The following is a 27,627-nucleotide window of genomic DNA, read 5'->3' as shown; positions in this document are numbered from 1 at the left end:
GTATTAGTTATAGATTGTTTACTGTATTAACAGTCATGGAAAAATGGAGCCCATCGGAAAGTACACGCCCACTTGACATAAATATGACACCAGCGCGCCTCCCACGCACGCACACAGAGGTACACTGTACCTAGGAAGTGACGGACAGCCCAGCCCGTTGCTAAATCTGTAAGTAATATACTCTTTAATTTATGAATGTTCTGTTTATGTTTGCTTTTTTAAAGGTTTCGCTTGCCGTTATGTATCTGCCTGTGCGTTACTGACATTCCTGAAAGTACACGAATGCGTTATTTTAAGATCGTGTAGCCTCCTAGCTAGCATTCCAGAGTTTCCTCAAAAATAACTTTGCATCTTATTCATAAGCTGCAAAATATGATTATTTCACACCGTTTATTATCAACTTTGTTATGCTAATCTTATTTAACATATTTTAAAGAATAGCAGACGTATAGATGTGTGACATAACGTTCGTTTTAAGTTTGTAGGGTGGGAACCATAGACTGTATAAAACACATTATTTAAAGCGTCATGTTTACTATCTGTAATGCATTAGATCAGATGCAGTAACTTTTCTGTGTGTGATAAATCGAAGTATGGAAGTCTGCACAAGCATATATAGGTTAACTTAAATAGTGCATTTTCATTCAGGCCTCAGTAAAGACCTAACGTTACTGGGTCGTATATAATTAGAGCAAGTAAGTTACTAAAGTTGTAATGGCTTCTTGTTTTAACCTATTTTTTATGTTGTATTTTTAAGGAACAAACTTAAACGTACGTTACATCTGCCTGTTCTTATGTAACATCTTAAACTTGTTTAAAGCATCAACAAAGTCATGTTATTTATTTTTATGTTATAATAATTTCTGCTCACATTGTTAGAATGTGGTGGGCCATTCTATAAGATAAGACATTTATAGCAATAATGTTAAACATATGTAAAAAAAAGTGTGCTGTTGAAAACTTCACCCAAAGATTTAACCTAAAAATTAAACAATTAGAAGAAAGAAGTAAGATATTATTTTTGCTCAATAAAAGAAGCCTAGTTTCAGGAAACCACTGCCTATCATCTCTACCACTTATTTAGGGCAGCCAGTTCACTTTTGGATAAATATTAACCGTAAAACTAAACACATGTATGGTCAAAAAGAGTTTATTTTTCATCATGTTGAGGTGTGGTGCTTTCAATAAGTGGAGTTCATCTCTACAAGTCTGTTTGTATTGGCCTTTGCCTTTATTCAACATGTTTGTGTTTTATGACCGGTACCACAAGCAGCCACTCCCACACTGAGTAAAGATAAGGCTGTATGCAAATTTTACTTTCAAATACATTGGTATTAGTTTCTATGGTCACAAAACCTTATTGAGTATGGACATGCTGTTTATTTTGTACAGTATATCATGTAAAGAAGATCTGTATTTGTTACTTCTTAGTAACTTAACAACATAATGAGGCATTGCGGTAAAGATCAATAAGCAATAATGTACATGCTTGCATTTTTCAAATCTTATCTCTTACCGTTGCCTTAACTCAGGTACCATTTACCTATTTATTACCCTTGCTGTTTTTTCTAGCAGTAGGCACCATTGTCTTTATTTACTGAAAATACCTAGAAAAGATCTTCAGTTTTTACTTTTATTTACGTAATGCATTTCAACGGCTTTCCCAAACGTGAGCTTTTCTGAGAAGAGGATTAACTTTTACTTTTTCCGTATCGTATCACATATCCATACTCGTTAACCATATACCTGTTTATTACTCACTGTTTATTCTAGCAGTCCGTTCCATTGTCTTTCCTTACTAAGGAAACTTAGAATAAAGACCTTCAGAAGTCTTTACTTTTGTTGACGTAATACATTTCGACGGCTTCCCCAAACGTGGTTTTTCTGAGAAGGGCATTCACGTTGCTGACTGTTAATGTTCATAGAAAAATGCCTGGCTGGATTTTGAGTGTAGCCACTACTTTCCATTACAGGTTTATTTTTGCATTTCAAAGGAAATTTTGAGACAACCGGGCAGTCATATTAAAATATAAACACAAATTTGGGGTTTGTAATGAAAGATTTTAATTTAATGTTAATTATATTTTTAGACAAACTTTAACCGTACTGTAGCTTTGGATATGGTGATGTTAAGCACTGTGGATTTTATGCTCTGTTTAGTACCACCACAGATAAATGTTGCTGGGTTAAGCAGACCACCATCTCATTGCAGGTGTTAAACATAGCAGCAAAAAAAAATGCTCTGTTTTTTTCACAGATGTGAACTTAAAGGAAATAAGTGATGCATATCTAAAGGGAGACCACAACTGCAAAGCTATATGAAAAATGTGTTCATGTGTGAAGCAACACGTTCACACATAAAAAGAATACATGAGGTTGTGTTATGGGTTGGATGGGGTAGAAATTTTGTTTTATGGTAACAATTGCACTCGAAAGTAGGACATTTCTCAATAAGTATGGATTTAGAAAAAGCATTTTGATTTAACATTATATTGTGATTTATTTAAAGCTTTTCATAAGTTAGTAAACTATACACGACATTGTTTATATATAAATCTGCCAAGAAGCTCCCTAAGGTACTATATTAAATACATACCCTGTAATATTTAAGTTAACCAGTTGTAGACAGCAACAGATAGAAACGGAATGGGATGGTGAAGTAGTGGCCCTAATGAATTAAGGTTTTGTGGCTCCTAAAAATATATTAGCTAGTTTAAAACACATTTTTGTACTGAATCGCAATTACATTTCTTTGACTACCTGACCTAAACTTTATTGGGAAGTTTCCCAGACATGGTTTAGATTAATCCACTAGGCTTAGTTATATTATAAAATTTTAAAGTAGTTTTTACAAACACACTCTACAAAAAAAAACTATACTGGTGTAATGCTGCCTTCACATGCTATGGTAATAATGGTAAATATACCAAAAGCCGACTTGGAAAATGCACATGAACGCCCCCTCATGTGGTATTTTCCACTGGGCAACTTGTAGAATATTTTGTTGCACGAGTTGCTGAGATAAGATAACCTTTGACCTTTTCAAAATGGCGGAGAGCTACAGAATCATATAGTTTTTGTAGCCTACACAATGTTGTGTCATTGACAATTGTCATATAATGCGTTAACACTCAGGGCCCTATCTTGCACCCAGCGCAATTGACTTTGTCAGTGACACATGTGCTCATTCGTATTTTGCACCGGCGCACAGCGGGGTTTTTCCCTCCACATACGCACGTCGGCAAACTAGGGAATGAACTTGCGCTCCCTGGGCGGTTCAGCTCAAAAAAGGAGGCGTGTTGCGGCACAGACCATCCCTGATGCTATTTTGCAGTTTCAAAAAACAATTGCGCCACTGACCAGAAAAAAAAAAGTTTAAAGTCAGTGGCGCGTTGCGCGTTGTTCATTATGCTATTTTAAGGGTGCATGCTTGACCATATAGCGTGCACAACGCGCGTACACTGCATCTAATCTACACCGATTCAACAGTTATTTTTGCAAATAATAAATTGTTACACTAAAAAATATTAATACACAAGATAAGGGGAATCATAGTGGTGAGCATGGTGGTGATAGTTTTTATTTATTGTGTGGCTGCGTTAAAAAATTCTCATGCAAATAACGATTAAAATATTTTCATAAGTTTGTTGTGTGGCTGTATTACGTTTATTTTATGTAAATAATAATTAAAATGTTTTCATAAGAAACCTTAATGTATATGAAGTTGATTTGTAAGAGTACTTTGGGGTTGGACCTTGCTTGCGTTTCTTGGGTCCGATTTCAAAGCCCCCAAACCCTTTCAGCGGTGAGGGTGGACCCAGCGATGTCCTCTGCTGGCGTCTGTGTAGAGGCAGATCCACCTCCCATTACAGGGCTCCAGACTAACTTTTTTCACTAGAAGAAGCACAGTGGCCCCCAACTGAAAATTTTAGGGGCGCAAACAGAAAATTTTGGAAAAATTACACACCGTAAATCAACATGCTAACCAAATATTCACATTTCTACTAAGTAATACACTGTATTACTAATAAATACTTTGATGATAGATGCAGAAAGTACAATGTGCTGTTTTAAATTCAGTGTCACATCACAAAAAAAGTCAAACTTACTGGTCGCACATGTGCGACTGGATGTAAAATTCAGTGGCACACTTTCAAATTTTGGTGGCAAAATGCCACCATTTGGTGGCAGTCTGGAGCCCTGCATTACATGGCGTGCCCGATTTATGCTGGCAAGCTTGGGATTCCCCTGTCTCCTGACATCATTGTAGCGCTTGGCGCAACGATGGGGATGCCAGCTGATGAGACTGTGGCTATTTCCTCTCACGCCTGTTTAACCTACGCTGATTTGGCCGGGTTTCTCCTATCCCCATACAAAACAACTTCTCTGTCTTTGACTGCTCTTACAAGAACGTCGGTCTCCTCGGCTGTGAACCGCTCCTGGCGTGCGCCTGGTAAATCCGTCATAATAATAGCAACCCGCCATGGAACTTGCGCCCTTGCGTTTAAAGGGAATGCTGGATAGCATTCTGATTGGTTTATTTGACGTTACGCCCAAACCACACCTATGAATAATGAACCTACTTCAGACCAACCCCTTATTGATTTGCGCCCGGCGCAAGAGTTATTTCTCCCGCCGGGAAAATAGCAACAGCGCCCAAGATCCGCCCACAAACTCACTTGTGCTTTGCGCTTCGCACTTGCGTTTCAAATCGTTAAAATAGGGCCCTCAGTGTCAGTTTTAAAAATACCATTATGGTTTGGTGTTACCTACCCAGAGTAGATGCTAGCTAGCCTCCTAACAAACAAACAAACGTTATAGTACAGTTGATATCAGGTTAAATTATTGGTCAGAAATATGTTGTTTAATTTTTAACACGCAATTTTAGAGATATCTGTCTTCCCCCAGTTAAGTAGATAGGACTTTAGCCTTGCATGACTGAAAAACTGCTGGAGATGCAAACATGGCCACCTCGTGGTGCCACTTCCTTAAAGGGACTTTGTGGCCAACATGCATGCAAGTTGACTGGGTCACCATAGTAAATGGGGAATTTTGAGGTGGAGCTAATGGAAAGGTCAATGAGTGAACTTACTAGTAATACACACTTGAACACAACACACTGGTAAATACCAGTTCACATATGGAAAATATCATCTTTTCCATGGCACGTGAAGGCAGCATGAATCTAGAGACTAAACAATGTCACTGATATGTCAGTGCAAAATGTCTTTTAAATGAATGCAGCTTAAACATGCACTTAGGTCCTGTCCGGGAAAGCGCTCCTAAATCTTAAATTTTTTGATCTGTAATCTATGCTGTCAAATGTTTAATTCATACACAATTTAGGTAGAGATAACACTCTTTCCCTTTTTTCCAGACACAACAATGAGCTATCCAGGCTATCCTCCCCAGGCTGGTGGATACCCTCCTCAAGCAGGAGCATACCCACCTGCAGCAGGCGGTTACCCTCCCCAACCTGGAATGTACCCCCCGCAGGCGGGTGGATATCCTCCCCAAGCCGGTGCTTACCCACAACAGCCAGGTGCCTATCCTGGTCAGCCAGGCGGTTACCCGGGCCAGCAGGGTGGTTACCCTGGTCAGCCTGGTGGTTACCCTGGCCAGCCGGGTGGCTACCCTGGTCAGCCAGGTGCCTTTCCTGGTGTCCCATCAGGTGAGTCATATGTGTGCCTTCATTTATTTACATCATGCTTTTAAGTGCAGTTTGCACTTGTTTATGTGGATAACTAAAACACAGAAAGTCGATAAAAATTGAATATGCTGGCCAACCACTGATCTATATAACTGACTGGATTGCACATAGAATGCTAAACGAATAGCAAAAGGTGAAGCCACCAGTAAATGTATGGCGGCGCGTTGGCTTCAATATTTTGACGTCATGTCTAATCAAAGATATTGAATATAGCAAGATAGAGCACTGCTATTACTATAAATAGGGGGACAATGCAACACTCAATATGTCGACAGAAGTCCTGCCTTTCAGATAAATTAACCAATGATCAATCTCTAAAGACTGATGACTTTGTTCAGAGTCACAAGAGGCTCTTTCCAACCTGTGCACATGCACAATAGCTCAAATTACTTCAAAAAAGTTTTTTTTAGCACAATTTAAGTGTCAAAAAAACAAACAAACACAGTTGAGATCAAGTTAAATTGTTGGTCAGAAATATGTTGTTTCAATTTTAACACACAATTTTAGAGATATCTGTCTCCCCCCAGTCAAGTAGATAGGACTTTAGTCTTGCGTGACTGAAATAACTGTTGGAGATGTTGCAAACATGGCGCCACTTCCTTAAAGGGACTTTGTGGCCAACAACTTGACTGGGTCATCACCATAGTAATGGGGAATTTTGAGGTGGAGCCAATGGAAAAGGTCAATGAGTGAACTTACTAGTAATACACACTAGTAAGTTTCCAAGATTGATTTTGTTACACTTATTAATGGGATTTTTGGTTGAGGGTGTTGTTTTTCTGTTGTGTGTGGTTTATTTGTCATGGGTCTCACAGATGGCATTAAGCACTTCAGTGTTTCATAACATTTCCATTAGGGAGGTGACGTTCAAATAGTTGGCTAGTGTGTCACACATTTTCCATAGTCTAAATAATGCAGCTGTTTTGCGTTTGTTTATTGTATACAAACAATCACTTCATTTCGTTTAACAATGTGTTTTTGGTTATCCAGAATGTTCAGAATCACACAGGCTGTGGCTTATTACATTCTCACTATTTGCATTTTTGTTTCCTCTGTATTGTACATAGAGGACTGTTGTTTTATATTTTGCTGGTTAATGTAAAAAAAATGAATCAACAGATTCAGCAGGAAGATTTTGGACTTAGTGTAAGCTTAGTGTAGGGATTCCTGACCTTTATTATTACCATAACAAAAACCTGCTGCTTTATATTCAACAAAAAGAAATTGGAGGGAATTTCTGTTTTGTCATAACATGTCAAAACAGGTTCAGATGAAACATAGTGAACGTAGTTACAGACCAGTGCATTGCATGGAGCATACACATTATTTACTTTACATGTGATACACATGGTACAGTATTTTATTCCCCCATCCAGTACATTTTACGCCCATACAAGTAAAACATAATAACTAATGTTAACAAGAATTAATACATTTTGAAAAACGTTATTGTTCATTCTTTGCTCCTGTTATTAAATGCATTTAGTAATGTTTACTAATACAATCTTAACTTAGTGTTACTGAATTTAATTATTTATATATTTATTTACAGGGGGTTGGGGTGCTTCCGGTACACCAGGAATGCCTTCAATTGGTCTTGATAATTTGCCAAATCCTGGATTCACTGCAGGCAATCTCCCAGCAATGGTAAGTTTTTTTTTTTTAAAGATTTCTAAATAATGATGTAAGGCATAATCAGAAGTGACATCAGTGATGTCCAGTCTCACATGCAGGTAATTTGATTTCATGATGATGAAGTCTGCATGAAATGCACATCGTGAGCAAAAACCTGCATCAAATCATTTCTTGATACGCTTTTAACACAATCGTGCTCCTGTTACCGTGACATTTATCTCTTGTAATTTATCTGTCATCACAATGTGCTTTGACAATCAAATATGACCCTCTTCAATTTACTAATGCAAAAGCTTGTGTCTGTGATCAAATGTACTGACGGAAAGAAATGTGAACAAGTGTGGATCCATTAATGAACTACTGCAGTAGGGTGTGTTTTTCCAACTATTGCTGTGTTTATCCATACAGCTTGTGCAGTTACAATGTTATACAGTTAGAAAAAAGGGACAGCTAAAGCTAATCCTTAATATATAATATTAACAATAACAATAGTAATGTTTGCTTTCTTGCTTAGAATTGGTATTTCCCTAAATAGTGCCCATTTCTACTAAAGTTGTAGAAATACAGATTAATAATTCATCATGGTGTCTTTCTGAATTTCTTATTTTAAGTTGATTATTTGTTATCATTTAATTAAATTCTGTACAGTGCTTAACAAATGTATTAGCCAAAAGCATTGTAAGATCTAAAACAACTAAAAACGCGCCGCTTTCCTCCTTTTTTCCAATGCACTTTCTAATGCAGCATTTTAAAAAGCTGAATTTATTTAAGCGTGCTTGCCACATTCAAAATAACGTATTTGCACATTTCAGCTCTTTATTCACAGTAGTATTTATAATAGTAGTAAAATATAATTATTGTTATCCATAAATTATTAAATATATTACTTTTACAAGAAAAGTTACAATTTACTTGCTGTAATATTTACTAGTTTTAATATTTTGAATGTTACTCTTGATTAATTTTTGACCTCTGAGAAAAGTTAAGTGTATACACAAATTTGAGTATAAAAACGTGAATTTAATTCAACAAAATAGTGAAACATCAAGAACTCTCTGTAAAGGAAAGAGTGCATATTAAAATGCTTCAAGACTGATACATTTGTTCTTGATAATTAATACATCAAGCACTATTTATATTATAACAGTCATCGGCGACAGTCAGTTATATCTGTATATTTTGTTTTATATTAAAATATTACATTATTTTTAACGTTAACAAAGGGAAACTTTGTGACTTTACTATTTTAGTGTGTTAATAATAGTATCTCAATAACAGTATCATGCAATATGGGGAGAGTATCTTAAGTCAACACATGTTTTAGTTGAAAGCCACACTATCTAAACAGACCTCTGTATGAATGCACACTTGTTCACCATTTGTCTTATCTCCATTTCCTGCCTTTAATCATCTCTCTTTCCATCAGTGTTGTCATTTCAAGGCCGTATGTTTATGTTCATATGCATGCCCTGCAGCATCAGCGGTTCTGTCCTAATTGTAATAATTGTCATGCCTGCTTTTGCTTTGGGCATTTTTTCTCGCCCCCAATTTTTTTCATCACAGGCCAATCAGATTGCCACTTCTGGTGGATTTACTCCAAATCCATCCATGTTCTCGCAAGGGCCTGGTGGCTATCCTGCCCCCCAAGCCGGGGGCCCACCTGCCCCCTCCCCTAACCAACCCTATGGCATGTACCCTCAGCCAGGAGGAGGTATGCCCCAAGGTCAAGGAATGGGTTACCCTGGAGGGCCAGCCCCGGGCCAGCAGATGCCAGGCCAGCAGATGCCGGGACAGCAGATGCCAGGCTACCCAAATGCACCTTCACCCAATCCGTCTATGCCAGGTTACCCCAGCAACCCCTCACCCAACCCGTCTATGCCTGCGTATGGAGGAGGTTACGGAGGAGGCACACCAGCCGTTCCTGCAGTCAATGTAATCTAAATGAGTTACTATGTTTGCTGACAGTGTTTTTTTTGTGTGTTATTTAATTGTGGCCTTACTTGATTTGTGGTCGTCTTGTTGATCTTAGCGTGGATTCAGAGGATCGATACCAGACTTCCCTGGTGCTGACCCACTAAAAGATGCAGAGGTCCTTAGGAAGGCAATGAAGGGCTTTGGTTGGTTCATTTTCTTCTCCATTTTATTTTTGATATTCATTTACCATTATGATAAATGATGTTTATTCTTTTGAAGTATATTTATTATTCGTCTCGTAAAGTTTAAATCCTTTGTGATATAGATAACTAATGTTCAATACTGATAAGAGAGTATGAGATTTCCAAGAAAATAACTAATTTGTTTACATTATAAAGCTTTACACATGCAGTTCATTTAAATGCACATGTTTTTACAGGCACCGATGAACAAGCCATCATTAATTTGCTTGGAAGTCGCTCAAACAAGCAACGTGTGCCTCTCTTGATATCATACAAGACTGCTTATGGAAAGGTAATGGAGAGCATTTGAGCTTTTTTTAGTTAGTTGCTAGTCAGCAGATCTTGTCTGCAGCACCAGTCTCCCTGGAGCCCACTAAAGTTAAGAACTTTAAGAGCATAAAGGCAACTCTTTCCCCACCAGCGATTTTTAAATGAGTTGTCAGTTCAGCACCAGCATCATGATTTTCATAAAATTATTATTCCATTTCAGAAAATGTTCTTCTTTAAATATATAAACACACAATATATCAAATGTAACAACAGACCCTTTGCTTTTAAACAAAAAAGTTACATCCTATATTCAGTCGTTTTATAAGTTATAGTAGCGGAAATATGGATTGCTGTTAAAACTCGACTTTGGCAGGGAAGCGCTTTTTTCTTAATTGACGAGATGACTCGTCAGTGATGTGAAATAGTTAAATGCATTAAATAGCTTTTGTTCGAGACAGAAACAGATCTTAATCAATCTAAGGGGCCATTTACACAACGATTTCAAATGCAAAGGCGCAAACGGTAGAGTTTTTATGCGGTTTTGCTGCTCATTTACACAACCGGTGTTTGGGGACCTTTGAAAGACTGGTTTCAAAGGGCAAGTTTTGATAACGATGCTTTGTCGTCTCAGTGTAAACTACGCAAATGTGAATCTCTGATAACGGTGACTTCACGCGCCTGTATTACTCCATTTATAGGCATGTGCGAGTATAACCAAATCAACAATGGTGGCCTACAAGACTGTGTTCGGGCTGCTCAAGATACTGAGTTTATTTACGCTTTTCCAATTGTGCTGCTTTATATTTTAGGGTATCTTTTAGTAACGTTTGCCGACTTGATTGTATTTATCACTCTGTAGACGAATGCGTATGTGTGCAGGCTTGTAGTGTTTCTTTACAAGGTAACATCGCCATCTACTGACACGCGTAATACACAAAATACAAAAATATGGAAGTAGTGTCTGTGACGTCACCCATTGGTTTGTGAAGATCATTTTTGAAGCTTAAAGTAGGTGTTGCCTGCGGTCGCCATCTTGGCTGCCCGTCAACAATCACTCACGGAAAACCGGAAATGGGTATAGAGGCGGGACATGGGTGAAGCTGAAGTGGTTGCTGAAACCACACCTGCTTAGCTCGATTCTAGTGACAGCAGTGGCTGTTTAACCATCACTCAAGTGGCCACTGCCTTAATTATGCAGAAGTGTAAAGCTTAATATAATTTAAACGGATTAGTTACAAAAAATTTATCCCCCTCACAGTTGTCAAGAAGGGCAAAATTAGCTATATAGACCAAAAACACTTTTTGTACCAGGCTGTAAACATATTTTCTACTGGCATTTTTTAACATGGGAGTCTATGGGAATTGACTCCCTTTTGGAGCCAGCCTCTAGCAGCCAGTCGATGAATTGCAGTTTAAGTAACTTACGTATTGGCTTCATCAGAGAGACCGGAAGGTTACCCCTTGGTAATACAGCTCTTTTAAAGGGATAGTTTGGCCAAAAATTATATTTAACCCATGATTTACTCACCATCAGGGCCGGCGTTAGCTATAGGCAGAGTAGGCAAATGCCTAGGGCCTCAAGCTTGGAGGGTGGGCCTCCATAACTGCTAAGTCCATGTGCGCTAGTCCGACAGCAATAAGTACAGTTTTAAGGTGAGTTCGAATTTATGCGGCGCCGCCGCCATAAGAACAGCAGGCGTTTGACATCAAAGTCACGTGAGAACGATTGATAAGCAAACTCCTCTGTATGATTTCTCGATTCGCTCTCGCTGAGTTGCTGTTCAAACAAAGTGCTGAAAATCCTCCTTTTCGAAATGTACGTTTTAAACGGAAGTAAAGATAACAACCATGCATTAGGAAAATTAATAATGGCTTTATTTAGGCTATAGTATATTTTCTATAGACGTGTAAAAGCGTATTTCGGCGGATTGTTTTTTTACTTTCATTGTTTTTACTAGTTTGCCTGCCCATTATAATTAATGAAACCTAAACGAACTTGGCTTGCTGTTCTCGAAGGCAGCTTGAATCTTGGTCGCGCTCGAGCCCCAATTCCAAGTTACAGAACAGAAGAAAAATGCAGTGAAGGCGGAGAGATGCCAGAAGAATTGCGGCTGGGCGCAGAGGCACGGAGACTCACATTACCACATGATTATAATGATGACTGACTGTTTAGGTTCCTTTCAGAACCTATGTTAAAAGTGTAGCCGTTAAAATATTATTAGCCTAATAGTTGATTTTGATCATGGTGCTACGATTGATGGATAATTCTGAAATTGTTTTAAAGAAGAATAAAATAATTACTTTTCAGTCATTTGCGATGTCACACACTTGAAAGTCTCCGCGTATTTACATGATTTGCGACGTACATTTGCAAATGATTCATAAAGTCATACCTCCGCAATTCTTTGATCGATTGTGTTTTAAAAGTACTGTATGCTCAAACTCTAATGACAGCAATGTGATCGCTGATGCGCTGGTAGAGAGAGAGAGAGAGAGAGAGAGAGAGGCGGAGAAAAAGAGAGAGCACAGCCCTGTACAAAAGTAGAAATTATTTGTTATTTGAAGTCGGCTCTTAAAGTACAAAATACCCGATTAAGCTATTACGTGGCTATTATACAAAAACATTTTCGGGACGTTCTTGCGACCCGGTGGCAACTTGTCCACAACACAGTACTGGGTCGCGACCCGGTGGTTGGGGACCTCTGGTCAAATAGATAACTTTATACTGTATATTGGTTCAGTAAGGGGCTGATCACACCAAACGCGTTTATGACAGTTGTAGACGCCTTTTTTGAATGATATTCTATGGGCAGGGAGCGGTTACACGCTGTTTATTGCACGCCAAATGCCTTGCGGTTTTTGCCGCCGGGCGCAGCACGCGCTTTTGAAGGAGCGCTGAGCGGAAGAGCGCCCAACGTCATTTGCGTCTTTCCATTGTCCAATCGAATGAGGGGAGAGGCGGGCCTTTCGTTGTGGTGACGGAGGTTTACAGTTGCTTTGATTTCTTACAGGGTAGGAAAACACTTTCTCAGATTATTCTGAAAATTAGAGGGGTGTGAGGGGCCTCCAACATAAATTTTGCCTAGGGCCTCCAAATATCTAGAACCGGCCCTGCTCACCTCAAGCTGTCCAGGATTCTTATGTCCATCATTTTTCAGAGTAACACATTTTCAGTTATTTTAGAAAATGTTTTCGATCTTTCAGTTAATCAAATGTAAAGTTACGGGGTCCACATCCTTCAATTCCAAAAAATGTGCATCCATCCTTTACCAGGATTGGTAACTTTAAAGGTTGCGCATGCGCCGACGAGAGTGGCAGCTGATCACAGTAGCTCCGTTTGTTTTGTTTGTTTTGTCTTTTTAATCTTTATTCTATAACTTTTTTACGAACTGTGTGAACATTTTTATTTCATGGATATGGCTATTAGTTGTCTGCAACACTGCGGCAAAAATCTAATTTATTCGAGGAAAGAACTGCTTGAACTGAGGCCAAGGGTACATGCCGGTATTTTTCACGCAATACCGGAGGAATTAAAACGACAACACAGAGGATGTAGAGCGGGAGTTAAAGTCAGGATTAGGCGCATGGAGAAGCGATGGAGGTTTAAGCCACCTGTTCCTTCGTGTGTGATGGGAAATGTGAATTCACTGGCTAATAAGATGGATGAGATGGCTGCTTTGGTGAAAAATGTTAAGTTATACAGAGAGTGTAGCCTAATCTGCCTCACGGAGACGTGGTTAACAAGCAACATTCCGGACGCCAGCGTTGAGCTAACTGGCTTCTCGATTGTGAGAGCGGACAGAGACCCTAAACGGAGCGGTAAAAACAAAGGTGGGGGTCTTGCACTTTTTGTCAACACCAGATGGTGCAACACAGGTCATGTGACGGTGAAGGAAATTATCTGCTGTCCAGACATTGAACTGTTAGCGGTGAGTCTACGCCCGTATTATATGCCGAGGGAGTTATCACACGCTATTGTTGTCTGTGTTTACATCCCCCCACGAGCCCTGGCTGATAATGCATGTGAAGCTATCCACTCTGTTGTTGCAAGGCTATTAGCTCGGCACCCCGAAGCGTTCATTGCAATTACAGGGGATTTTAATCATGTTACACTTGATTCAACACTGTCTGCTTTTTATCAGTTTGTTAACTGCCCTACACGGAAGAACAGAACAATTGATCTTATGTATGCTAATGTTAAAGATGCATACACTGCCTCTCCACTGCCACCGCTGGGGAGATCAGATCATAATCTGGTCTTCCTTCGACCACTGTACATTCCTATTGTCCGCAGACAACCCACCACCATACGTTCCTTTAGGAAATGGTCTCCAGAGGCGGAGGCGACACTGAGGGACTGCTTTGAGTCTACTGACTGGAATGTGCTGCAGGAACCATACGGCGATGACATTGAGGGAGTCACAAACTGCACCACCGATTATGTGAATTTTTGCCTGGACAATGTAGTTCCCACAAGATCGGTACGGTGTTTTCCAAACAATAAACCATGGATCACTTGTGATGTTAAAGATCTCCTCAATGAAAAGAAGAGGGCGTTTAAGGAGGGGGACCACATGAAGCTAAGGAGTGTACAGGGTGAGCTCAAGAGAAAACTGAAAGAGGCAAAGGAGGAATACAAAAAAAAGGTGGAGCAGAAGTTGCAGGAAAACAACATGAAGGAGGTCTGGCAGGGGATGAAAATTATTACAGGTTGTAAGAAGAAGAGTGGCGTAGTGGAAGGAGATGAGGTGAGAGCAAACCAACTCAACCAGTTCTATAACAGGTTTGACTGTCCTTCTCCCGCTGCAATGTCCTGTCCTACCAACATATCTCACGCCTTACCTATTTCAGCCTGTCCACAGCATGCCCATTCACCATTTCATGCATCTGCTACAGCTTATAGCCCCCAGCCAGTATCTACGGATGCTCCCCTTCCCCCAATAGTTAACAAGGGGACCCAACCTCTACCCTTCATTACAGCGTATCAGGTTAAAAGAGAGCTGAGTAGACTTCGACCAGGGAAAGCAGCCGGCCCAGACCGAGTGTGTCCCAGGCTGCTTAAAGCATGTGCGGCTGAATTGGCAGTGCCCCTACAGCACGTTTTCAACTTAAGCCTACGGCTGGGGAAGGTACCAGCACTGTGGAAGACATCATGTCTTATACCAGTTCCTAAGAAACCGTTTCCCAGTGAGTTAAATGACTTTAGGCCTGTCGCCCTAACTTCACATATAATGAAGACAATGGAGCGACTGTTACTTCACATCCTTCAACCCCAAGTCAGCCAATCACTGGATCGGCTTCAGTTTGCTTATCAGGAGAAGATTGGTGTGGAGGATGCTATCATATACCTACTGCACAGAGCATACTCTCATCTGGACAAAGGGAAAAGTGCGGTGAGAATTTTATTCTTTGATTTCTCTAGTGCCTTCAATACCATCCAGCCTGTCAGATTGAGGGATAAGCTGGTGCAGATGGGGGTGGATGCTCACTTGGTATCCTGGATAACAGACTATCTGACGGAGAGACCACAGTTTGTAAGGTTAAATGACTGTTTCTCTGAGACTGTGATTAGCAGTACTGGAGCACCCCAGGGGACTGTGCTTTCACCATTTCTGTTCACCCTATACACTTCTGACTTCAGCTACGTCTCTGAGTCATGTCATATGCAGAAGTTTTCCGACGATACTGTAATTATGGGATGTATCAGGGACGGTCAGGAGGATGAGTACAGGAACTTGATTAATGATTTTGTCCAGTGGTGCAGGTTAAATCATCTACAGCTGAATGCAACAAAGACTAAGGAGTTGGTGGTAGATTTTAGAAGATCAAAACCATGTATGCTACCTGTCTCCATTCAGGGAGTCAATGTGGAGGTGGTTAGCACTTACAAGTACCTAGGGGTACACTTGGACAATAAATTGGACTGGTCAGCCAACACAGACGCCTTATATCGGAGAGGTCAAAGTCGGCTTTACTTCTTGAGGAGGTTACGGTCATTCAATATCTGTAGTAAATTACTCAGAATGTTCTACCAGTCGGTCATTTCCAGTGTTATGTTTTATGCTGTGGTGTGCTGGGGGGGCAGTATTAAAAAGAAAGATGCTAAGCGACTTAATAGACTGGTACAGAAGGCGGGTGCTGTTGTTGGCATTCAGCTGGAGTCACTCACTGCCATTGCAGAGAAACGGTCTAGTCGCAGGATGTTTGCGATCATGGATAATGATCGCCACCCACTGCACAGCACTTTTATGAAACAGAGAAGCATGTTCAGTGGCAGACTGCTGTCACTGACATGCTCTACAGAAAGGCTAAGGAGGTCTTTTGTCCCTAGAGCCATCCAGCACTTTAATGCTACACAGGGTGGGAGGGGAGAGATGGACTCTTAAGCAGGAGCCTGTATCTCTACTCTATCGTTGTGGTATTGTGACTGTTGTGCTGGTTATGGTATGCCCTCCTATACTATCTGGACTGGACTAGCCTTTCTTATATTTGTGTACATATATAGATATGTTTCTTTAATGTTTTTTAATATTTTTAATTATTTGTATTGTATGTGTGATATGTGGAATTGTGTTGTTAGAGCTACAGGATGTCTTGAATTTCCTTCGGGATAAATAAAGTATCAATCAATCAATCAATCAAACCAAATAAATCCAAACGGCTCCACGATGATAAATAAAGGCCTTCTGAGGGTAATCCGCATGGTGTTGTTGTAGAAATATCCATATTTAAACCTTTATAAACGAAAATAACTAGCTTCCAGTATCGCCGCCGTCTTAGTCGCGTCCGCATTCAAGATGAGAGCTTACGCAGTTTCTGGAGGGTTCTGTGCTGCTGCTCTGTGCCCACCCTCCAAATTTGTCATACGTCACTAAGAAAAGTGCATACACAACGCTAGTACTCTCTCCTGAATACAGAGGAGTCTAAGATGGGTTTAATATCATTTTTGGCTGAACTATCCCTTTAAGGTACATTCACATTATAAGCGACTTTGTCGCTGTGTGTCGCTCGGCTCTTTCAAAAGTGGCGTTTCTAAATCTGGTTGTCATAAACAAATGAGTAACGTCCACTCCAGTAACTGACAAGAGACGGATGACGTGAACTCCACTGCTTCGCTCTCATTGGTAGTCGCTCCCGAAAGTTGCTCATAATTTGCATAAAAATTAAACATTTCTCAACTTTGTCACGCGACTGGACACGCCCCATCCAGTCGCCAATGTTCACTGTCGCCGGAAGTCACCAAGCTTCCATTGAAATCAGTGAGATTGCTTCGCTCTGCTACTGCTTGTCGCTACTAGTCTGAATGCAGCTTTAGTTGTATTTGCAGGACTCCTTTTGACTGCATTGTCGTACGTGAAATGTTTTATAAACGCAAAGAAAAACCTTTTCCGTTTTATACTACATGTAAAGGTGCTTTTAAAATGTTTTGAATGAGCTGATGGAAGTACTTCACACTAGACTACTGACAGTTATAACAAAATAAATCCTTTAGAGTCCTGGGAAGGATGTGGTGCTGATGTTTAGAAGTCATTATGTAACAGTTTAGTGGTAGCAATATACGAAAATAAGATGTGTGATAATTGATAGCATATGTGACTCTGGACCTCAAAACCAGTCAGACAGTATTTTTTTCCTTAATTGAGATACATTACCTGAAAGCTGAATAAATACGCTTTTTATTGATGTTAGGATAGGACCACACCTTGCAGAGATACAAAAATCTGGAATCTGAGAGTGTAAAAAATCAAAATATTGAGAAAATCGCCTTTTTAAAGTTGTCCAAATAGAGTCCTCAGCACTGTATTCACTCGCAAAAATAAAAGTTATTGATATATTGATGGTAGGACATCTTTTAAATATCTTCATGGAACATAATCTTTACTTATATACTTATATTTTATAATGTATTTTTTGCTATTGCTTTAAAGATACCAGTGCGACTTATGACTGGTTTTGTGGTCCAGGGTCACTTATGTAAATAGCATAAATTGTGCCCAATGTATGAATTGAGATATACATCAAGTCATCTCACTGCAATGTATTTGCCTGTATGGTTTGGGAATAGATAGTATGTACTTATGGAAATTGAATTGTAAATGTAGAACTGTTTTTAATAAAACTCTCATACTCAATGTTTACAGGACTTGATTAAGGATCTGAAGTCTGAGCTTTCAGGGAACTTTGAGAAAGTGGTGCTGGCCATGTTGAAGACTCCAGCTCAGTATGATGCATACGAGCTCAAAGAGGCCATCAAGGTTTGTCAAAGCACTTCTGACTTATAAAAGTATCAAAGCTTATGTATTAGATTTTAATTTTAGTATTTAATTTTAATAAAATGTAACTCCTTCTGTTGTCGTATAGGTCAGTGGTAGAGCATTGCGTTGGCACTGCAAAAAGTCATAGGTTCAGGAAACACACATACTGATTAAAAATGTATACTTTGTTATTCACTGTAAGTCATTTTGGATAAAAGCATCTGGCAAATGCATAAATGTAATCAATGCAGTTGAAATATGCATACAAAAAATATAAAAAAGTGAAAATCTCCTTGTCATTACAAACTTTACCAAAGAAATCAAAGTAAATGTTTAAAAATCTTTTTAAGAAAGAGTAAATAATGTAGTAGTAGTAGTAGTTTTTGGGTAACTGTTGCTTTAAGGTGCGCAAATAATAGAACAGTCAGTTATGTGTTTTGATATGCGACTAATGCAAGTGATTATCTGACTACACAGGGGGCAGGAACAGATGAGGCCTGTCTGATTGAAATCTTGTCCTCTCGCTCTAATGCAGAGATCCGAGAAATCAATCAAGTCTTCAAAACTGGTGCGTACTCGAATCATATTGTTTAATTCCTTTCCTCTGCAATTACAGATCTGATTACTTCTGATTACAGATCAGACATCTGGTATGTGTCATGTGCATTTTAATTGAACTGTAAAGTCTAGTGAATCATGATCCTCAGTGCTCTATAGGTGCATCCCAAATCGCCTACTAATGCAATATTCTATGCCATTTTATAGAATTAATAATGAAAGTAGCGTGTTCGCATTGGAAATTTCTAAAAAAGAAAGTGGCCTTCAAGTACCTGGATGATGCATTTATTCAACCGATTAAATGAAGTGTGTAACGCTGGACTGGTGGCAGTTTTGTTTACGTGATGGACGAGAGGGCGGGGACCATTTACCCCTCGAGTATAGTTTTTCTTTAAAGTGTATGTGCGCACACATCCTCGCAAAGCATAGTTTATTTTATTCATATGTGTACACAGACAGTCAACGCATGCGCATTGCAACCAAAATGCAATGCATCTCCAGGTCTACATAAAACATTTTCCTGTACACACATGCGTTACCTACCTGTACAAAATACATGCTGTTACAAAAATACGGCGGTGCACATACAGTATGTGTGTGGACTCTTGTGTATGCAAAAAATATATACTTCTAGCTTTACACTTCAGTCTAAAGCCTGGTGTATAGTCCGTTTTTTACATGTACATAAATGTATGCACACAGTAGAACGCACAGCCTTGCAAAGTATAGTTTATTTGACTCAATTGAATGTACAGTACGTGACGTGCACTCTTCTGATGACGGAAATTGTGTCACGTGCACTGTACACGGACCCTTGTGTATGCATTAAAACGGAACTATACTACTAGCTATTAGGGATGTGCATCGATGCATCGCGTTCCCATTAAAAAGACCTGTCTAAAATCGATTCTGAATCGTAAGGCTCCGATTCAGTGTTTCATGCACAGCTTGTGCGTGTACTACGGCTCTGTGATTAGTAGGAAGTCCTTATCAATCTAAAATCTCTACAAGTTTGACTTGTTTATAGCGTGCATTTAAAAAAGCAACATTAGTCAAACACAATCATTTAAAATATTCTTTATTATCATGAAAATACCTGAAACAATTTGAAAAACTGATATAAATATGCCTCTAGATATTTCCTGGAATAGTGTTAGTAATGCTACTTCTTCTGTGGCACAAATGGTGTTTCTAAGTGAGAGCACCCCTTGGCTTTTGGATGTGGCTGCATTTCACCGTAATTCATTCAAATTCATTCATTGAGAAAACCCGCATTTGCCCGATTAATTGTCACAACCCTACTAGCTATACATTTTAGTCTAAAGGTGACTAAGGTTAGGTTGGACAAGACGGATTACAGTGACATTAAAAGTGTAATGTACAAATACATTTTCATTGACTTGCATTGTATAATGTGTTTGACGCCATTTGCATATGATAAACCGCTTATACTTCCGGTTATTAAAAAAAACGCTGTTAAAAAGTTATTTATTTGGGACGATACAACTTTTCTAAAATCCGTACACTAGACGGTACAGTACATAATACATAGCTTAAGTGTGTAGTGTATAGTATATAATTTGGGACATCGCTTGTGTTTCTCTTACAGAGAATAAGAAGTCACTAGAGGACGCCATCCGAGGAGACACATCTGGACACTTTCAAAGACTCCTGGTCGCTCTTTGTCAGGTACACATTGTTTATGTAATTAAATGGATTTGATTAGTAAATGTTTTTTCTGGTTAAATAATACATCAATAAGAGAAAAATAAAAGTCTCATCAATGTTTTGTCCTGTTGTTTTTAAAGGGTAATCGAGATGAGCGTGATACTGTGGATATATCATTAGCTAAACAAGATGCTCAGGTATTTATTAAAAACATTGTGCTTATCATGCTTTTAAAGGTGCATTGTGTAACTTATAGGAGGATCGTTTGAGAGAAATGCAATATAATATACACAACTATATTATGTTTTTATTACCTTAGTATGAGCCGTTTTTATCTACATACACTTATTGGAAGTCTCAAAAAAACTTTGAAATCGCCATTTTGTGCCGCCATGTTCCTACAGTAGCCCTAAACTGACAAACTGCTCTACAGAGTGTGTTTCGTCACTATGTTGTCTCAGACAATGACATTTTGTCAACATGTTTGACCTGTGGAGGCTACTGAAGCTTGTCTATGTGCTTCGAAAGGGGGGGCAACACTTGCTAAAAATTAACATCGTGCACCTTTAAAGGGATACTCCACTTCTTAAAAAAAAAATGCTAACTTTCTAGCTCCCCTAGAGTTAAACATTTGATTTGTACCGTTTTGCAATCCATTCAGCTGATCTCTGGGTCTGGCGGTACCACTTTTAGCATAGTTTAGCATAATCTATTGAATCTGATTAGAACATTAGCATCGCACTAAAAAATAACCTAAGAGTTACAATATTTTTCCTATTTAAAACTTGATTCTTCTGTAGTTACATCGTGTACTAATACTGAAGGAAAATTAAAAGTTGTGATTTTCTAGCCCGCTATTTGGCATAATAACCAAGGATTTTGCTGCCGTAACATGGCTGCAGCAGGCACAGCGCCTGAAAATCGCCCCCTTGATAACTTTCAATAGCAGGGGACTATTTTCGGGCATTGTGTAATATATAGTTTAACCCTAGTAGGGCTGCAACTAACGATTATTTTAATAAACGATTAATCTGTCGATTATTTGTTCGGTTAATCGATAAATCGGATAAAAAACAAAAAACAAGAAAAGCATTCTTTCCAACCCCTTATTCAAAACGGAACTAAAATCTTTAGAAATTGCACAAACATGTTGCTCCTTGAACACACCTGAGCTGTTACAATAATAATAAAATAAAATAAAATAAAATAACTAACTCAAAAAATACACATGTATGCTTTACATCTGCCAAATATATAGACTTTTTTATGATGCATTTCCCATCAAGAAGCCTCTCTTGATGAGATCAAAAAGATAGTATATGAGTACACTCTCAGAAATAAAAGTACAAAAGTTGTCACTGGACAGTACCCTTTCAAAAAGGTATACCTTTACCAAAAAGTGCATATTAGTACTTCAAAAGTACATATTGGCAGTTCAAATATACATATTTGTACCTAAATGGCACATTTAAGGACCTTTTATAAAGGGTACTGCCCCAGTGACAGCTTTGTACCTTATATTTAACTTTATGTGTTTTCTCTGATCGGATAGCTATCTCATTTGTTAAAACTGTTCCATTTAAATTTGGCCACATAAATGCGTCTTGTGAAAACGCAAAATGCGTCTTCTACTCCCGCGCAAAATGCAAATACACCATTCATTACTTCGCCTTAAAAAATGTAAGACGATGTTAATGCAACAACAGGCGGCACTTACTGTATGATGTACTGTATGTTGGGCGGGCACGCGCGTCTCCTTGCTCGGCATGAGCTGGAGCGCGCAGTACAGAACAGCAGGAGAGTGACGGCGCGATGATTTAACATACAGGTCCATGACGGGGAAAAGCGTTCATACAACTCTCTCTCAACGTTTTATTTTTTTGTTTAATATCATTGGAGTTTTTCATTCGTTCTAGAAACTTTTTTACTCGCTATCGTCGCTCCATAAAGCATAAGCGTGTCGTCTTTGTTTGATTACCTCTTTGCCGGCTATAACTTCCAGGTGACGCGCTTACGTTTGGGAGGAGTAAAACACTGACATGTGGTTTTCCTCTACCTTTGCTGTTTATTAATATTTTCTCCGCCGCCCTGTCTTTTTTCCGCCCTGTCTATGAGGCGCCGAACTCTGCAAGCAACAGTGCGCGAGAGAGACCGACGCTCCGTCCCAAACCGCATACTTCCATACTATATAGTAGGCGAAAAGCACTACTTCTCGTACTCTTTGCTTACTATATAGTATGGAATTAGGTGGTTTGGGACGCAGTGCGAGTGTGTTCACTCCGTCCCGCGCTTAACTGAAGTTTTTCCTTTTTTTTATTTATTAAACGTCTCTGCGTCACGCGACACAACGAATCGATTATGAAATTCGTTGCCAACACTTTTAGTAATCGATTTTTATCGATTTAATCGATTCGTTGTTGCAGCCCTAAACCCTAGGGGATCTGAAAATGAGCATATTTTCAAAAAAAGTGGAGTGTCCCTTTAAAAGTCCCTGATTTGATGTGTTTGTCTTGTGATGCAGGCTCTGTATCAAGCAGGAGAAGGTAAACTTGGCACAGATGAGTCTAAGTTCAATGCCATACTGTGCGCCCGGAGCAAGCCTCACCTGAGAGCAGGTGAGAGCAGAATAGTAGTATTTTTAATCAAGTGACTCTTTCACATGCTATGTTTAAAAAAAAAAATAGTAAGCTAGTATTCCATTCCCACATAGGCTATGCCACACTAAGCCGTGTTGTTTATTTCTGTTGACAGTATTCAATGAGTACCAGCAGATGTGTGGTAGAGCCCTTGAGAAAAGCATTGAGAGGGAAATGTCTGGAGATCTCGAGGGTGGAATGCTGGCCGTCGGTGAGCTATTGAATTTTTCATACATAATCGTGTGTGATGACATCATGTCATCCTTTAAACACTTTGTAATTGTATTTCTTAACTTGCTCTCCATTCTGCTGGCCCCTTTAAGAGTAATGCTGCTATAGGGTAAATATGTGGAAGACGTTTTTATCAGTAACGCATAGAGTGGTTGAGTGTCTTGCTGCTGCATGACTTTCTTTTATTCGTTGTCAATTTCATTGTAATGAGTGTTGTCATATTACTATGCATTCATGAACATTCCGGTTTTTCTTTTTGTCTTTCAAATAAATGCATTTGGTTTTATTTGTGTGTGGACGTTTCAAGATCTGTCTTGCTTGCTCTTTTGTACACTGCTTGTTAGCTGCAGGGTAATTGTGCATGATGAGTCTAAACCTGTTTCTCTGTATGCAGTGAAATGCATTAAGAACACACCAGCCTACTTCGCCGAGAGACTCTACAAGGCCATGAGGGTGAGACACATGCTTCTCACCGTGAATAAGATGTATTGAGTGCAAAGAGACAGGGACTTGATGACAAATCATGTGTAGTTACAAAAAAAAGAGAATTGGATTTTAAGACGGTTTGTTCTAGAGAAGAGGTTCTCAAACTGTTTTAAAGTATGCAGCGCCCCCAGGTGGTACAACTGATTTGCAATACCCTGAATATAATCTGTATAGCTTAAATAACTGTACATATATAATTAAACTAAATAGTACATAAATATTGAAAAAAAATTGTGCAAAGCATGGTAATACAGTCCCCCCACCCTACAATAGATAAATACATAAAGGAATCAATACAGAATATTTAAATTAAAGGGGAGGAGAAAAAATTAAAATGCAATATTATAATATAAATACATCATTTTACATATTTTGCATTTGCTAATACATTTATCAGGGTTCCCACTGGTCCTTGAAAGTTTGTGAATCTTGGGGAAATAAATCAAGACCCTGGGAAGTTTTTTTAAATATACATACATAGATACAGTTCATTGAAAGTGCTTGAATCTATTTTATGCAAGAATTTTCTGGAAAGAAATCCATATTTTTCCCTGTGTAGTGTAGGATAATATCATAAAAATTCTAGACTTTTCAAGCACATGTGCTAAACTGTTTTTAAGCTTTTAATCCTTATATCTTCTTAATGCGAATGTTGATTCATACTAAAATTCTTTTTTGCATAGTTGTGTTTGATGCATGAAAACGTCTCCGGTTACGTATGTAACTATTGTTCCCCGAGAAGGGAACGAGACGCCGCGTCTCCCTTGCAATACCTCCTGCGTCCCTGTAAGGCTGTCTTTGGCAATATTTCAGATAGCGATATACTTTCTGTCTCCCGCGTCCCCTATGTTTTTGTCGTTAAGCCTCACCATTGGTTGAATTTGATATACACATTCAGGCACTTACACCTGGAAGCGTACCCAAAGTATCACCGCAGTGTAACCTTGAAATGTGTCCCCACATTTAGTCCTTGAATTTGAGGGTATTGGACTTGGAAAGTCCTTGAAAGGTACTTGAATTTAAAGTAAACTAAGGTGTGGGAACCCTGATTTATAAAATCAATCTTTGTAACTTTTAACATTAATTAATGCACCATAAACTAACATGAATAACTGTATTGACATCAACTAACATTAAATAAATGCTAAAAAAAAGCTTCATTTATATACAGCACATTTACTTATGTTAACCTTATATAAATATTAATAATTGAAATAAAACAAATGTATACAGTAATGAACCATTACTGTATACATTACTGTATACAATGGTTCATTACTGTATACATTTGTTTTATTTCAATTATTAATATTTAAACGTATATGGCAGGTGCAAAGTGTTGCATTTAGGCACTTCTTTATCCAAGCCAATTCTAACAAGCCCAGTCTTATAGATTTTGAGGTTACCAAATAATGGAAAAAGGGATTACAGATGATGTTGAAAAGAAAGGGTTTGTCCTCCAGAAAAAGACTCAACTGAACTAACATTTAAAACTGTGTGCAGCCATTGAAATATAGTGGGGGGGATCCTTATTAAAGATACATTCCTGAGCAGAATAAACCAAAAGATGAAGAAGGTCTCTTATCTGAAAGTACAAGGGTATCTCGTCAATACTGTAGTGGGCATATAAAACGTATGTACGATTGTAATTTGGCTTCGTAGTAAGCATGAGACTCAAACATGTATAAACCGTCAGTTAACTAAAGGAAAATGTGTCCATAAGGCATCTTTATTTTAGTTTTGCTTTATATTTCAAACTTAAATTAATTTACTTAAACCTTATGTTACAATGCAAATCTGAAAGACTTTGTGAAATTTAAATTCAGTTCCCTTGCATGCATTACCACACCAGTCTGAGTTTTAAACATTACATTAAACACGTTAATTTTACAGAATTTTCACCTGTTGCCATATATACATCTGTATATATTTGTGTAATTGTGTATATGTTTATGCACAGGGAGCGGGAACAAAGGATCGAACTCTGATCCGCATCATGGTTACTCGCTCTGAGGTCGACATGCTGGACATTCGTCAGGAATACATGAAGCTGTATGGGAAATCGCTCTATACAGCCATATCAGTGAGTAGCTGCAAACCAACCCAATGAATTAAACATCACACTTTTATAAAGGAATTATAGATGATGTGTGCATACTGTACTACTTTTTAAAGCTCTGTTGTATTCATAACTGTAATAAAATCTGCGTTTATAGGGAGACACCTCAGGGGACTACAAAAAAATACTGCTGAAGCTATGCGGTGGAAGCGATTGAGAGCTCTGCAGGCCACAGAAGACATGAAGCCACCATTTATACACACGATACACATAACTCTAATATGCACTTATTACATACCTGCATGTTTTATCTACTCCGTGCTGATATGCTGCACATTACTTCATGCTGTTTTTTAATACTACATTTTTATTTTAAGGGTATCCTTATCTCTTTATGTGCCTTCTATGCTGAAAACGGTGACTTAGCCAATGATTGAAATATAGAAAATTTGCATATATATTTTATATATTCGTTGTATCCAAATATATTTTGTTTGCAAGCTAATATCAAGACACATTTTGTTATTAGTATTGTGTACACATCTGAATACCAAGTTATTACAATAATGTATTAGTACTTTGCAGATGGGGAAAATGTGCCATAATTTGAAGTTTAGTTGTTAGCCAAAGATGAATGTGCATTAATTTGTGTCTGTTTCATAGTAAAAGCATTACATGTATGAATCCAGCCAGCCATAAACTTCTTTTGTTGCAGCCATAATGATTGTCAACCAGCTGTTTATTAAAGCAAAAAGTAATAATGGTGCTGTCTTTGTGTTATATTACTTTTTTCCCCTGTGGGGAGCCGATCATATATATAAAGCGCTAAGTAAATAAAGATTATTAGTTTTGAGTTCTAATTCACTTTGACCTCAAAAATAAAACCATTAATGTTAATCACCATACATATTATTCTTCACAGATCAGACACAACACAAACATAAAGCTCGCTCTAACAAAACATGTTAGCTTTGTTTTTATTTATTGCACTTATGGAGGTCCACTTACTTTGCCTAACATTAATACATTTTAATGACATATTAAAAAAACATGTCTCTGTTTACAAAAAATTATAATAACCAAAAGGGATCTTAGCTCTTATAGGCTGCATCATCAGAAGTCCTTTCCCACATGCAAAGTGTGTTACAATCCCTGCTCCAAAATCCGCTTGTTCATCTCTTCATTTTATGGATAAAATGCAAAGACAAAAAAAAAATGCTCCATCAAAGTCAGATTTTGAATTAATAGCAGATGGCATTACATCATTTCCAGTAAGGCTTTATTAAAGGGCACCCATTGTGGCCTTTTTACAAGATGTAATTTAAGTCTCAGGTAGTTTCAGCTCAAAATACCCCATAGATCATTTATTATAGCATGTCCAAAATTACCCTATTTAGGTGGGAGCAAAAGACACAGTTTTACTGTCTGTACCTTTAAATGCAATTGAGAAACAGCTCCTCATTTCCTTACAAACAGACAGTGAGCGCTTTCAGTTAAAACAGATCTGAGTAATTCAGTCTGAAACAATAGTATCTAGTGGACAGAATACAACTCGCTGAGGGTGGAAACTATGGTAATGCAGGACTGTAAGTGGGCGGGGCTTTATCAATGTGACCTCACATTGATAAGAGAATCAAAACAGCATGTCTAAAGAGACTGATTTGGTTTAATGGGGATTAAAAAACAAGGAGAAGGTGGATTTTTTCATTGTAGGGTGGTTGTGTTCACACACTGCCAATACACATTATGTCCAAACACCTTGTAACAGTGGATTTCACATAATAGGTGTCCTTAAATATAGGCTTCTTAAACTGGTTAATCCTTTAGATCAGTGGTTTTTAAACTTTTTCAGCGTGCAGCCCCCGTATGTATGGTGCATTCCTTCGAGGCCACCCCCCCCCCCCAAAGAAAATGTATGTCAAATTTGTTCTAAAACATACCATATTATTAAGACAAAACATTA

The 27,627-nt window shown here is 38.5% G+C and overlaps 2 protein-coding genes across 5 annotated transcripts; both read left to right on the top strand.

The window, feature by feature from the left end:
- The first annotated feature begins 32 nt into the window (after nt 1-32).
- anxa11a (annexin A11a) lies at nt 33-26,427 on the top strand. 4 transcript variants are annotated; one of them, XM_065297203.1, is made up of 16 exons: nt 33-168; nt 5,378-5,671; nt 7,263-7,357; nt 9,047-9,119; nt 9,150-9,277; nt 9,375-9,462; nt 9,699-9,793; nt 17,913-18,026; nt 18,504-18,594; nt 20,194-20,273; nt 20,393-20,449; nt 22,774-22,867; nt 23,004-23,099; nt 23,514-23,572; nt 25,566-25,688; nt 25,822-26,427. In XM_065297203.1, exons 2-16 carry the CDS (start codon nt 5,386-5,388, stop codon nt 25,879-25,881), a joined length of 1,539 nt encoding a protein of 512 aa, XP_065153275.1. In that variant the 5' UTR covers nt 33-168; nt 5,378-5,385; the 3' UTR covers nt 25,882-26,427. The 4 variants fall into 4 exon arrangements, with proteins under 4 accessions (XP_065153275.1, XP_065153273.1, XP_065153274.1 ...); XM_065297201.1 differs by having other exon boundaries at nt 8,909-9,119; XM_065297202.1 differs by having other exon boundaries at nt 9,047-9,277.
- LOC141281306 (uncharacterized) lies at nt 13,074-16,354 on the top strand. Its single transcript, XM_073812817.1, has one exon. It carries the CDS (start codon nt 13,182-13,184, stop codon nt 16,155-16,157), a length of 2,976 nt encoding a protein of 991 aa, XP_073668918.1. The 5' UTR covers nt 13,074-13,181; the 3' UTR covers nt 16,158-16,354.
- Nucleotides 26,428-27,627: the final 1,200 nt, after the last annotated feature.

Source organism: Paramisgurnus dabryanus, chromosome 20, assembly GCF_030506205.2.
Source record: "Paramisgurnus dabryanus chromosome 20, PD_genome_1.1, whole genome shotgun sequence".
Classification (NCBI taxonomy): Eukaryota; Metazoa; Chordata; class Actinopteri; order Cypriniformes; family Cobitidae; genus Paramisgurnus; species Paramisgurnus dabryanus.
The sequence above is the reverse complement of the archived record's forward strand: the minus strand, read 5'-3'. Positions and strand labels throughout refer to the sequence as shown.

Bases quoted from the DNA above. Each gene is read 5' to 3' on its own strand.
- anxa11a (XM_065297200.1), top strand. From the start codon at position 5,386: ATGAGCTATCCAGGCTATCCTCCCCAGGCTGGTGGATACCCTCCTCAA. The intron at 18,027-18,503 runs GTTTGTCAAAGC...CTGACTACACAG, and splicing joins AGCTCAAAGAGGCCATCAAG to GGGGCAGGAACAGATGAGGC. The intron at 23,100-23,513 runs GTGAGCTATTGA...CTCTGTATGCAG, and splicing joins GGGTGGAATGCTGGCCGTCG to TGAAATGCATTAAGAACACA.
- LOC141281306 (XM_073812817.1), top strand. From the start codon at position 13,182: ATGGATATGGCTATTAGTTGTCTGCAACACTGCGGCAAAAATCTAATT.